Below are 14494 nucleotides of genomic sequence, written 5' to 3'. Positions count from 1 at the left end.
GCATGGCATTGGGTCTAGCACTGGCATCCTGCATGGCATTCTGTTTAAAGTGTTGCTAAGCCTAACTTGGTGGAGGGGAGAAGATTTTGGAATCATTGGCAGGTGGTTATGGTACACAATCTTTTATGTTTGCACCCTGCAGCATTACCAGGTCTGCTACTCAGTCACTGCTGCATCCCCTGAAGCTGCCATCTTTGCCATTAAGTCTTCCAGGGTCACTGCACTCATTTTCAGCCATTGGGAAGCCACTGGTGGTGTAACTTCCTTGCATGTACATGAGTTGCATTGTCAGCATCTAATTCTATTCTGGTCACTGCTGGGAACGTCGGGTTGCACACCGTATAGTGCATGTGCTGCGCAGTGTAAGCAAGAAAACAAAAACCTGGAGTGCCAAAAATATCTCCCTCCTGGGGACTTTTTGTTTTTTTGGATTTACTTCACCTCTATAAAAGCAGCTGTGGTTTGGGTAGATGTTGTGGAGTCAGTTTTGGATAAAAAACATCTCCATTACCTCCCCTAGGAGCAATAAACTTCAAAATTCTCAGCTCAGCACCACCAGGCTGGAGCAGTCTGATCTCAGAAAACTGCAAATTGAGCAAAAAGTTGTATTCAGTCTTGTGGAAGGGAGTGCAGGGAGGACGAGACACCCGAATGCTCCATAAAGTGGCACTCCATGCTTTCTATTACAGGGAGGTCTTGTTGGAAAAAACATGAAAAAAGTATATATAAAAAGTGTAAATTACCAAAGACAAGAAAAGAGGACTCTGGTAGTGAAAGAGTTAAAGTAATTATATTTGTAATGAGCGTATAAATGCATTAGTTATTGTTTTTATTTCTGCACTAGAGTATAACACGTCATTTTTTTAGCATTGTGTGGATTTTTGTAGGAATATTTACAAGGCAGCACACTTCAGGTTTACGGCTTCCATTCTCTATTTTGTATCTTTTTCCACCTTGGACACAAAGTTCTGGATGTCGCGGGCGAGCAGTTCTGGCTCCTCAAAGGCAGCAAAGTGCCCTCCGCGGGGCATGTAGGTGTAAGTGACGATGTTCTTGTGTCTTTCTTTGGCCCATACCTTGGGGACGTGCGTCAGCTCACATGGGAAGGCAGCGATGCCGGTGGGAACATACACAGGGGTCCTGCAATACATAAATATCGGGGTCATGTCATACAATAAAAATACAGGGGGCTTAAAACCCAACTGAACATTATGGGTCTAGCATGGCCCCAGAGCTCTCTAATCCATGGCTATAAGGAATTTATTAGTAAAGTGAAGCATTGGCTACAGTCATGGGTTTCTGGAAGCTGCGTTTTGTGGCATAACCCAAGAAAAGTTCTGTAAAGATGTCAGGGTGCAGAGTCTAAAATAATCTCAGTTTTAGAGGAACCTTGGTTCCTTGATCGCCAGAATAATTCAGTTAAGTGTTTGGGCTTTTCACTTTTTAGTAAGTCAGAGTTACCATATTTTATTGCTATGTATTGGCCACAAAATAAAGATGCAGACCAGGATTCTGGATCCTCCACCCAAAATTCAGGGTATAGGGTATGTGTCCTCTATACTGTAGAAGGCTCATCCAGGATTAGCCATGGTCTTTATTATAGGATCTGAGTGTCCATGGTTTGTTTAACCAATAAAAATGGAATACATTTTACAGGTAAGATTTGTTCCCCCCCCCATGGCAGTACCTGGTTCCCCATGCTAATATTTGACAATAGCTTCCCTATTGCTCCCCTTCATATCTAGAACGTCACAAGATCTTTCCACGTGTACTAGCACAACATCCCCATGATATTCTCTGACCTTTCTATCCATATTAACCACCAATCTCCTAGTGCAATGGTCGCCAACCTTTTCAGTCCCACAGACCACTAAAATCACCGGCTCCTGACCGTGCATGTGGGGGGAGCCGGGTGTCAATCAAAGGAGGGAGAAGCCTTCCCCGTAGTGACATTCTCATGACATAATGCTGCCCACTTTCCCATCACAGATCTGAGTTGAGGGGTGTCAAGGGACACAACCTGCCCATTTCCCTGAGCCTGGGATTTGTACAGGGGGACGTGGTCCGCAGCTCTGGCCAGTGTGCCCATCCCAGCAGGGTCCTTCCCACAGCCAGAACTGTGGACCACCAAAAGTTTCTTGTGGACCACTGGTTGGCGACTGCTGTCTGAGTGTACGCTCTCGTATAGGGCCCGATTTATTAAAGCTCTCAAAGGCTGGAGAGAACCCGTGGGATCCAAAAATCCTGGAATGGATCTGATCCAGGATTGAAAACATTTGCTAACAAACAGAACATGACTAAGAAATCCATTAGAGGTTTGCTGGATCACCTGGCTTCACTGATGGAAGAGTGTCCTCTCCAGCCTTGGAGAGCTTTAATAAATCGGGCCCATAATCTTATCTGGTCACCTGCAACATCCTCCTTATATTCCACTAGACTTTCACCTCTATAATCTATCATGAACTCTGCAACCTATCTACCTCTCCCACCGATCATCTCCTGCTCCTCTGCAAATCACCGGGTTCCAGCTCATCCCAGAATTATAGCACTCCTGTCCTTTGCAATTTACCTTTCTACACATCCTACACAAATCTACAACCTCATACAAAAACAAGACTCCCAACCATCCTCTCCGCTCATCCAATGGTCTTCCAAAGCAGAGATTCCAAACCAGGGTCACTCCAGAGGTTACTGGGGGTTCCATGAACAATTGGCGCCTCCCAGGTCAGTATAAGTGACACCAATGATCTTTTTGGCTATCTGTAAGGATGACATTCTTCCCACTGACCACCACACTAATATACTGTGATCTGTGGGTATAGCAACAAAAGAAGGGGTTCCCTGAAAATGTTAAAGTTATTTCAAGGGTTCTCCCATGTTATTAAAGTCAGGAAACACCATGCTATAGTATTTTTCTCAACATTTATCACCAGTTCTCATGTATTGATACAAGACTCCAAGCTGTCTGCCCCCATTCTTTAGAACTCCATCCATCCACCTTTAATGCATTTACCCATCCCTCAAACCCTAACTTTTGCAAATTCACCTGCCCATGTGTATCTCTGTACTATACAGCCATCTCTGCATTCTATTTCTATTGTTTGAAATGGCCGGAACTTATCACATTGGACCAACATGGACTTCAATGTGGTTCAGTTCTAAGTCTGGCTTTGGGAAACTTCCATGACAAGCAAAGCTTAAATCAAACTCAAGTAAAGTAGATCATCGCTGGTCTCCCCCAAATGATTTCCTTCTGAATAATTACAATATGACCTGAATTTGTTCATTGGTGGTTTCTTTGGTTGGGATGATTGATTAATGGTTTACCTTGCAGTCGGGCTACTCTGAAAGTCCCGGGTGAGATTTTCTTTGTAGAACCGCATAGAAGATGTGATGGAACCAGAGACCCAATAAATCATCACGTTGGTGAGAAGCTGATCCAAAGAATATTTCCTGTAACACAAACATTTACAAGTTATTTGTCCAGAAGTTAATATTTATTAGAAATGCTATGGAAACTTGTAAAAGTTTGTGACCTTTCCAAGCCGCCGTCCTCCAGTTCTTGATAGTCCGGATTGGTCCAGGTGGAGAACTTTTCCAGGATATAAGCAGCCAGGCCAGCAGGGGAGTCGTTCAGACCAGAGCCTGGGGAAAGCAGAATATTATTAACCTGTATTTATATAGCACCATCATATTACGCAGCGCTGTACAAAGTCCATAGTCATGTGACTAGCTGTCCCTCCAAAGGGCTCACAATCTAATGTCCCCACCATAGTCATATGTCATTGCCACAATCTATATTTATTATAATATATAAGAACCTCAATGATCATCATTTCAATTAGTTCATCAATCACGTCATTGCACTTTTTGGTTTATTAGTGAATAAGAATATTATTATTCCAGTTATTTGAGGCTGTGATGTGTTTTGTGATGTTGTAGAGTGAGGAAAGGCCAAACCATTCATTGGAAAAGAAGCGGATTCACCTACTATTGTAATATATGTGTACCTTATATAGTGCAATGCACGGCAGGTCCTCCAGCAAGGTGTGTTAGGATGCCATTCAGAATGAATTGCACCACAGCACAGAAGTGTTTGTCACGTGTTACAGTGCTGTACTACACCTAGCAATGGCTGCAGGGCCCAAAACATCCCAAGTAACAATAAAGTGGGGACTTCTCATGCCATTTATGTGACAAAAGATTGTCCTGCAGCCCTCCGAAAGGCCATGAGAAATCATCAAAACCCATTGACTTCAATGCAATTTGAGTTTGTTATATTTTTCTGGAATTTAAAAGCTTTCCAATCTCTATAATCAATAAGAAATTCTTTATATGTTTGCTGCTGTCTATGCACGGAGTGCATCTATCACTAACCATGAGCACGGAGTTCATCCAGCAGCCAAAATAACAACCAAAGAGACTTACTGACAATAGTTAATAACATTTTTTTATATGTAAAACTTTATTCCAATCAATAAATACACATTTCTAAACAATATAAAAATTACTCTGTAAAACCAGCTTGAGCAACAGATTTTCAGGTAAGACCAGCTATCCAAACAATATCCAATATTACTGACGCGTTTCGCAGATGAAGCGTGCCGGTTACTACTCCATGTATGCAGACGCAGCATCAGGACACACACCAGGGAAGGATCCTTTCTTACAATTCAGCATCTGTTCACTGATTTAGTTCTGTGCCATTGTTTTGGGTTAAGCACGATGCGGTTGATTTGAAACAGCCTGAACCCAATGGTGATAATGCCGAGGTTATGTTGCTGTATACTTTGGCCAGTGCTGAAACTATAGTAAAGCTTTATGGTAGTAGAATGCTATCTATACCCTGAAGAAGCGGTTTCATCCGCGAAACGCGTCAAGGATATTGGATATTGTTTGGATAGCTGGTCTTAACTGAAGATCTGTTGCTCAAGCTGGTTTTATGAATTATTTTTATATTGTTTAGAAATGTGTGTGTAATTATTGTCTGGAATAAAGTTTCTTGTTAGTAAGTCCCTTTGGTTGTTGGTTAGTTTTGTCCTTTATTTATGGCAATTTATTGTTTAGCAGAGAAATAACACTATATCTTCATTATCCAGCAGCCACAATGAGAATAAATTGCAGCTGCTGGTATTGGGCCATTCGTTCTCCATCCACCATTGTAGAGGAGATGTCCCCGTTAGTGACATTAATTATTCCTCACATTTTTAGACACATGCCATTATACAAAGCTCCTTACCCACAGTATCAGGTTTGGTTCCCTGAATATGGAGATATCCCGATTCCCGTAATAGAGCGTAGACATTCTTCTCAAAGTACGGATAGATACGTCTGACATCTTCTCTTGTCATTCCCACCAACCAAGGAAGATAGCGGCCAAGAATCAATGAAATGAGCATTCCCAGCCCTTGTGTACTAATGAACACCATATTCAGGTGGAGACCCTTTATGGACCTGGAAGAAGAAAAGGAAAATCTTCATAGGTTTGTGCTCCACCATGCAGGAAATAAATGCCCACCAACCAGCCGTGAGTTCTATTGCCCTCCAGGGAAGTGACTACTTTTCCCTATCATGGAGGGGATGAGGAAATGGAGGGGTCACCATGTATTTTAATGCTCCGGTTCTTTTGTCTCTGTAACATGGTATAAGTTTGGCTCCAGAAAATATTCCCTTTGCCTCACCATAAGGAAAAACCATCATCCCGATTCAGCGCATCACAAAAATATAAATTTATCTGCTACCCTGTTTCCCCTATAATAAGGGACTGTCTTATATTTTTTGAAATGCCAAAATATGCCCTAGGTCTTATTTTCAGGGGATGTCTTATTTTTCCATGAAGAAGACTACAGTACACATAATTGTTGAAAGTCACTCATGATCACTCTGTGCCATTCATTGTCCCCTTCTGTTCACTGACTTACCTTTTTTCTACTGTACAGCCGGGTAACTCCATTAGGGCAGGGATCAGCAGCTTGCTTTCTGTTGGTGACAACGTTTTTCATTAATCCAAGTTTAATATGAAGTGGCGGAAGGTAAACTTTCTGTGCATCAATGAGTGATTTATACTATATACACGTTGTACTGGCCGGCAGTGTGTTCAGGTCCGGGTGGCGGTTCTTTCACCTTGTAATGGTCGCCGTCATCACGACACAGGCACAGAAAGCACAGATATTCTGTACTGCAGGCCAAGGAGTGCCACCATCTTCATATCACCACAAATGTTCCTCTTGTGTTCTGAATAATTAATTTCAAAATGAGCTCCATGGATTTGTATGTCTCCTTCATTGCCTCGGCATTGGTAAGAGGAACAGAAGATATTTTGTTCCCTTTATGCAGCAATACGGCTTTCAAACTCGCTTTGCTTGAGTCTATGAACAATTTCACTGCTGCGGTATTTATTCATAACTCCATCATCACACCATTCACATCAGTACAGAAACGTCGTTTTCCAGCTTGTAATAACCGGAGAACTTTGTGCGACGATCAGGAAAGTGTGAAGTCGTTCCTTTTTGTAGCAAATTCCACTCCTTTAATCTGAAGGGTAACAGCTCAGACTTCTCTTGACAAAGACACGTCCCTTACTATATCATCTAAATCTGATCGGTTTATAGAATGCGGCTTACCCTCTTCAAATTGGGGTTCATACCATTCATTAACACGGACATCTTCCTCCTATTCCTCATCCGACATATCACTGTCAGTAACAGCAGATATAAGAGGGACTGGCACCGGATTCTCTGCATCATGTGGCCCCTGGCTTCAGAGAAGATTCACAATCAGGATAGACGGTTTTTTACTTATTCTTGTTCAAAAACCCGGCAGAAGTAGCAGTCCATAGACACAGCAAATGGCATTTTATTCCTTTTCCTATTCAGCCATTGTGTTAGGCCAAGGTAACTCACCTGACAGCAGGTAAGAGGTGCCCAGCTTTTATCCTGATCTACAATTTCACATCCAAATCCAATCACAATCTCACGCTCTTGGTTAGCTTCTTGCATTAATCACACGGGTATATTTGCCACAAATGTGGCAAAAAATTGTCCGGTTTATTACCATAGCTGCACCTACTCATCTTTATCTCAAAACAGAATCACTATGGCCTGGCTGTACTATGCAATAAGATGGCTTTACAATAGAGACAAACCTTGGTCTATCTCACCTTATATACATTATATATATATTTCTGACATCAGCTCACTGATTTACCCCAACAGCTGCTGCTGGAACATGCAATGCCACCAGGGGGCGTGATTCAGCTGGCGGCAGACATAGTGATATCTGCCACTGTTATAATGTTCCCATATACAAATACATTACCCAATTACCGACCATTGGACAGTTATAGCACGCTTTTAACTTAAAATCTGTACGTGATAGGCAAATTCTGAGTTTAGATTTGGAGTCAGCACACTCGATATTATAAATCACATATGTTATTCCCAGTAGCAAAATCGTTGTTGTGCAGTGATATACTTCATACCATCAGTAAAACTGAAAATTGGAAGTCTGTGATGGGGGTAGGGATTGGATGAGATGTTGGGATGAAGTTCCTGAATGGGGATACTTCAGTAATTGGCTGGAGGGGGACCTGCAGACACATGCTGGGCTGTATCTAGCGTCCATGCAATCATAGGGCTCCATTACAAAACAGGGAATCTGACATTCCCTGGTGCCAATCAGTTACTGCCATTGAAACATATGGACCGGGAAGATTCCCACAAGAGAATGTCCATTACCCGTTTTATTATTTTATTATTTTAAATAGAGCCCATTGATGTGACAATGTTTTATAGAAGCCCCCACCCGTCATCACAACCATCTGCATAGATTTAGCTCACAAAAATCTGACCCTTCCATGAAATGATTTGTTAATTCTGTTTGGCCCCCAAGCCAAAAGTTCAGAGTCTGCACTGCCGAGGTTGCATCAGACTAGTGGCGAGATATTTGGAATATTGCAAACTTCTTATATTGTTCTCATCCCAGGATAACAGAAAATCCATCTTATGACTCCGGTATAATGAGGGGGAGGGGTGAAGATTCACCAGGTCCATACAGGTGTGGGATTATCTATTCATTATTCATGAAAGTCTCAGGTGAAAAGATAACATCAGTAAAGGTTCCTCATCATGTCATTTAGCCAAAAGTAATGCTAGATTACAAAACTGCCATCGTTTTACTATTGTATTCCCAACAGTGCGGCGCCTTCATTCATCCTCAGAACTTACAATACCTGAGCATCTGTACAAGATTTAGGACTGATGATCCTCCAGGTCTGTATCTAGGCATTGATCCAGGTCTACACAATGTCCTCCTTAGTTCACAACTTCTAGAACTATAACCCAACTAATGAGGAAAAAGAACTCCGGAACAAATGATCTTTATAATATATTATATGTCTTGGTGCCATAATAAAGCTCTGGTGATTAATGTTCTATATTATCCGTGTTCTTGTATCTGGGCTCATAGAGCTCTGAGGCCATTTCTAGGCTCTGGAGAGGAATAACATATAACTGTAAATTCTAGATATAGGTCGGGCTGAAGAAGGAAAGGTCCACATACCTTACAAGCTTCAGATTTACAGCCAAGATGCAGTAATGCATTATATGCGCTAGAATCATGTCCACTTACTGAAAATACCTTACACACCTTGGATCAATGCCCCTGAAGGCCAGGTATAGTCACATGGCTGCAAGGAAAGCTAACAAATTCCTTGGTTATTTGGCCCCCAAATAATACAATTACTGGACCCCTATATATCATCATACATGTCTCAGGACAGATTACAGCTGCTAATGCAGACACTGCGGGTCAATCTGGTACAGCCAGACCATAGACAATGGCAAACTACAGCAGGAGTCCTAATATTGGAAGTTTGTATTTTTGCATGTGATTTCTATAAGGGGCCCAAACAGCCAAAGCTTTCTTTTTGGACATTACATTTATTGTAGCTGCAAATGCATTGCACACTTACTCCGGTTTCATCTGAGACATGATGGTGGTGATGAGGCTTCCCCAGTCTCCTCCTTGCAGATAGAACTCACTAAATCCCAGTCTCAGCATCAGCTTGTAGAAGATCCGTGCTGCGGCAATGCCATTAAAACCTGAGCATAGATGTGCGAGATAAATTTATTGTACATCGCTCTGTAATATGTTGCCGCTATATATATGCTGTTTATTATTAATGTACAATTGTGATTTCCAGCTTCAGTGTAAGCAGAACCCCCAATCTCCCCTCACCATTTATTTAGGAACAAACTCTGAGAATTGCACAGATTTGACATCTGGCCATTGGATCTACAGCTTCCACCCCAAAAACACAGAACTCACCCTGCTTATGTGGTGCCTCTGAAAAGCCATATCCAGGAATTGAGGGGCAGATGACCTCAAAGGTGTATCTGGGGTCCAGACCGTGTTTCCCAGGCTCAGTCAAAAATGGAATAATCCGATAGAATTCATAAAAAGAACCTGGCCAGCCGTGAACCATAAGCAGAGGGATGGCTTTCTGTCCAGCGGGGAGGTTTGGAGGCTTTACATGGATAAAGTGAATGTTGAGTCCTGCAGGGGAAACATAAAACCGAATGTAGCAATAATATAACAGAAATATGTAAATGTGCATTGTCAGATTCCATGATTTACCTTTCCAATGGATCTGCACTGGTCTCTGTCATTGTGATTGGCTCTGGCCAGGATCACATAATTTGGTCTACCAATTGAGGGCGCTGTGAGCAGTAAAACCTCATGGAAGATGTCTGTGGAAAAGACAAAACTGAAATTGGCAAAATTCCTGATACTTTTCTAAACCCGGGTATTTGTATCCCTATAACTGGACTCTAGTTTATCATTATTGGAGCTCTCTAGCTTGGCTATACCATCTGTCAGTGACATCAAATCCCCATGTCTGTCACCCATGACTCCGCGGGGGAGGAGAAAGTCAGGAGCACGTGGAGTCTGTGCCTTATGCTATTGGGAGATCATAAAGAACAGGGGAGGGACTATCTATGTGGGCGTGGTCTTCTGATGATAAAACGTTAGCACGCAAATCTTTTACTACAAACCCAACCCAATCATAACAATGACACCCAATCGCTAATGTGGGTGCTGACATCTGAGTTTAGAAAGCCTTTTATTTTCAAATCACGTGACGGTTCCATTAAACAGAACGCGCCGGACTAGACTGTCCGCGTTGCTATGTCCGCGACGTCACTTCCTAGATACTGGACGCCGTACGGTGACGCTAATTCCTGGAGACCAGACGCGTCTCCATAGTGACAGTGCGGAGACTTCAAACCTGAGAGATGGAGGCGGACGGGCTGCTGCTGGGGGTGGAAATGGTGTCCGGCTCCGGTGTGGGGCTGAGCCCGGAACAAAGTGCCGCCCTGCGGACATCCTTACTGCTACTCCGCCGGAATATGAAGCTTGCCGGGGTCCTGTTCTGGGGGAAGATTCTTGGGGTCCATGGGGACTATTATATCTGCCGGGGCACCGAGGAGGATGAGGGCGAGGAGCTGCGGGGGAGGAAGACGTTTTACAGGTGAGGGACCCCTGTCTGTATATTATTAGTGGAGGAGGGGGGTCCGCTACCCCCCCCCCCCATATAAATACAATGCTATGCCTTATTATTGGGAAGGGGGACCCTCTATGGGTCAGGGGCCCCTATAGATTATTACCCCCTTCCCCTAAATAAATACAATGCTATGCCTTATTATTGGGAAGGGGGACCCTCTATGGGTCAGGGGCCCCTATAGATTATTACCCCCTTCCCCCATATAAATACAATGCTATACCTTATTATTGGGGAGGGGGACTCTCTATGGGTCAGGGGCCCCTATAGATTATTACCCCCCTTCCCCCATATAAATACAATGCTTTACAATATTGTTTTGGAGGAGGACCCTCCATGGGTCATTAGACCATCCCCCATATGAGTACAATGCTATACCTTTTCATTGGGAAGGGGGGGATCCTCTAGGGGTCAGGAGCCCGATGGGTCATTAGGCCTCTCTACCATTCTGTACTGTGTATTGGACTTCCTGTTGACCCCCATAGGACCCCCTGTATATACCAAACTGTACATTACTATCTTGTACCCCATACTCCTGGGGACCCTTCTACAGAAGAGATCCGCCTCTGTATAATAGACATTACTGGGAGAGCAGATTCTGCAGAGACCCCCATACCACCCCCTACCTATACCATACCACCCCATGGCCAGCGCTGCGTAATATGTTGGCACTATATAAATCCTGTTTATTAATAATAATAATCACCTCCCATGCCGGGGTCCCTCTGTGTATACACTGCCCAATACTAATGGAAGCCCCGACATTTGGGGAAATCAATGCCATAGAATTTCCCGGTCCTTATGGCAGTTTTATTTTGGAATATTTGGGGTTCTCTGGGTATATTTCCCCTTCCCAGCCTCAGTTTGGTGATCTTGGTAACGACGTTCATGCTGGACGATGTTGGTGGTGATGTCTTATCACATGGGCATCCTCCATACTTCTTTCTCGCTCTGTGTTCACCTCCAGTTCTTTTATTCCTGGCAGCCTGAACTGCATGGATTGGTGTCTCCTGCCGCCAGCCACCGAGGCCCTCATTGCCGAGACGCAGGTGATTAAAGGGCGATTTATAGGTGACCCCTCTCATGAGTATGAGCAGACGGTGCACAAGAAGGTGGGCGAAGGGGACGCAGCCTATGAGGAGGAGGTGACGGTAAGTTGCTGTCATCTTTCTAAGCTTTGGTGCTAATTTAAACAGAACTTTCAGAAATTTACAGGTGTAAAGCCATTGATCTGCAGACTGACACCAGTAGGTTCTGCACAGTTCCATCTTCCTTTTTCTTATGGGCAGATGTGATAAATTTCTTTTTTTACCACTCAGAGTCACATCAAAGAGGAAACGCGCCTGGTAGCCACCATTGCCATGATTGATAAGGAGGCAGCCATTGTACCGAGAGGAGCCTTCATCAAGAATCCGGTTGGACTAGTCAAGAAGAATCCTTGTTTCCGAGGTAATTCCTGAAATCTTTTCCCTGAAGAATGATGGCTGCTGTACCCACAGAGGGCTAGGAATAACTTCATATTCATGGCTATGGGAAGGGGACATATTAATGCCATGGTTTTAGAATGGGATGCAGTGTTCTCCCTGGCCCTTTAGCTGGGCGCACCACTCGGCACTTTTCAGTAACCACCCAGCTGTTTTAAGGTAGTCACTGAAAAGTTGGATCACAATACAGGGGCAAGGGACAGTTGGGACAAATAAATACAAATAAATGAAAAAAAAGGTAAATAAAAAAGACAGAATGATCAAGGTTACTGGATTCCTATGGCAACCCTAAACTTGTCATGTGTTGCCCCCCACACACACACACACTTTTTGACCACCTACCTACAGCTTCCCCCCACCAATCTGGAAATAATCTCTGGGGTGAACACAACAAGCTCATAGAAGGGCAATAGATTTGTAGTTACACGCAATGTATATTTGTTTCTTTTCAGGCCTTACAGTGAGTGAAGCCAAAAAACTCAGTTCATTCTTCCACTTCACCCCAACTGTGAACCCCAAGAATCGGTCACTGCTGGAAAAGGCAGATCTGGATCCCTCCATAGATTTTCTGGATTCTTTGGAACATGATATCCCCAGAGGTGAGTGATCAGCAGTGAAGTAATAGTGACATCAGACATACCTGTGGGGGGTCCTGTATTATGTAAAGCTCCCTGAAATACCGGTGCCAGCGGCTTCTGGGTATCAACTTTGTGAGAATAAAATTCAGAATACAAAGCAATGTGTCCCCAGACCCCCCCCCCTCCCCCCCCCATGCATGACTCTGTATTAGGGTTCGTGTGGTGGTAGTGAGGGGTGCAATATACAATGACTTCCTGCAATGTGCGGCTGTAGGAGTCAGGGGCCTCGGCTCTGGTAATTGTCTTCAAAGCTTCACATTCACTCCATTCCCAGTGCTGAGTGCTCAGGTCTAATTCTGTTGTGTCAGTTCAGATCAGGGTGGATTTATGTTCTGCTGGGGCAGATTTAAAATTTGCATTATATTTGCACCCCCGGTAATAAAATCAGTGGATAGATTTGGGATGAACAGAATCCACACACAGCACTGGTTCAGGACCCTTGGTTTAGGGGTTTATAAAAGGGGTTTCATTTCCAGTCTCTCCATTGGGTATTCCTGGTTTTGGTGTTTGAGGGGCAGCACTTAGTATTTATGTATTGGTGGCAGCTGGGTGTTAGGCTGCACTATAGGCAAGACACATTTTTACTTCCTGTATATTTGTGTGGGGTCATTCAGAATGTGCTGCATTGCATATAAATCATGCAGTAAAACATGCACTTGCTTTCAGATCTCTCTGCAGAAATTGCTCATCCTGCACTGTAGGCAGCCCTTTACAATCCCGGTTGGATATATATGAGTGGTTTTGTCCTTTACACATACAGTACACTTAGCTAGAGAAGGTAGGTGGGCCAGAAAGTCATTGAGCTGGAATGTAACTAAAGATATGAACAATGTGCAGCACAATCTCTCACTGGTAAGAAGTGATATAAATGTAAAATGAGGTCACATCCCTAATGCACAGAATCTGACTGCCAGTGAGTGGAGTTATCGCATTTCAGCAATTCATTGCCCCTCAGCTGGATTCCCTTGTATGGTGAGCTGTCTGTTGAGATCATAGAAAGCGCCGAGTCAAATTTACAAGGTGATAATCTCATCTGAGCTGCGAGATAGTGGGAAATCAAAGAACTACATTCCTGAGGATGATGGGAGTGACAGTGAGCGATCTGTTATTATCTGGTATAGTGAACACCAGGACAGCCGCAGGCAGCCATAACTGTTACAGTTCATAGGAAAAAGAAAGTACACCTTAACCACACAGTTTCACATATCAGGACATAAAAAAAACCTGCATCTGATTCTAAAATTATAGAAATCTAACCTCGTGTAACACAACACACAATTATTTCCTGTCCTGTCATGAACTTTAACATGTAACATGCTAACTGAGGCGTGTAGAGTCTGAGATGGAGCTATTGGGGGTTTTACAATTTCTCTAAGCATTGCACTGTCTGACCTTGGGGTGAATTTGCTGGGAAGATTGATAACTGCATAGAATGTTTCCCACTGGTGAATAATCTTTCACACTCTAGCCATCTTAGAATCTGATTTTTGCTATTTTCTAGGTTTTTCTTTAAAGCTAAACTCCAGGTAACCGTCCCACAGCAATCAATAAATAGGGAGGGAGAATGTAAAAAGCATTTAAATGATCTCCCAGTGATCGTCAAAGCTCCTTTATTCTCCATTGCTTCACATGGTAGGTGGGCCCTTGGCGTATTCACTTCTAATGCGGGGCTATGGGTCCTCCATTGTAGAAGATGATATCAGCACCTATGAGGGGGAAGAATAGAAAAGGGGACCATATATACAGGGGAGCAGTCAGTGGGAGCGAGACAAATTTATCCATTGTGGGAGGGGCGGAGACACAAAGTACTG

At 43.5% G+C, this 14494-nt stretch overlaps 2 protein-coding genes across 2 annotated transcripts in view; one reads left to right on the top strand and one right to left on the bottom strand.

Annotated features, from left to right (window-relative positions):
* Positions 1 to 771: 771 nt before the first annotated feature.
* On the bottom strand, positions 772 to 9557 carry LOC140329643 (epoxide hydrolase 1-like). The gene is made up of 6 exons (XM_072410037.1): positions 9328 to 9557; positions 8972 to 9101; positions 5240 to 5454; positions 3537 to 3645; positions 3328 to 3453; positions 772 to 1140 (listed from the first exon to the last, which is right to left on the bottom strand). The coding sequence occupies exons 1-6, from the start codon at positions 9482 to 9484 to the stop codon at positions 933 to 935; spliced, it is 945 nt and encodes a 314-aa protein (XP_072266138.1). The 5' UTR covers positions 9485 to 9557; the 3' UTR covers positions 772 to 932.
* Positions 9558 to 10261: 704 nt separating this feature from the next.
* Positions 10262 to 14494, top strand: part of RSPH9 (radial spoke head component 9) — a 6860-nt gene continuing 2627 nt past the window's right edge. Inside the window, exons 1-4 of the mRNA XM_072410036.1 lie at positions 10262 to 10531; positions 11547 to 11712; positions 11881 to 12010; positions 12498 to 12644. Of these exons, the coding sequence (XP_072266137.1) occupies positions 10296 to 10531; positions 11547 to 11712; positions 11881 to 12010; positions 12498 to 12644 (679 nt within the window). The 5' untranslated portion in view covers positions 10262 to 10295. The remainder of the gene's footprint in view (positions 10532 to 11546; positions 11713 to 11880; positions 12011 to 12497; positions 12645 to 14494) is intronic.

Source organism: Pyxicephalus adspersus, chromosome 4, assembly GCF_032062135.1.
Source record: "Pyxicephalus adspersus chromosome 4, UCB_Pads_2.0, whole genome shotgun sequence".
NCBI classification, from domain to species: Eukaryota; Metazoa; Chordata; class Amphibia; order Anura; family Pyxicephalidae; genus Pyxicephalus; species Pyxicephalus adspersus.
This window is presented reverse-complemented; position numbering and strand designations above follow the sequence as displayed.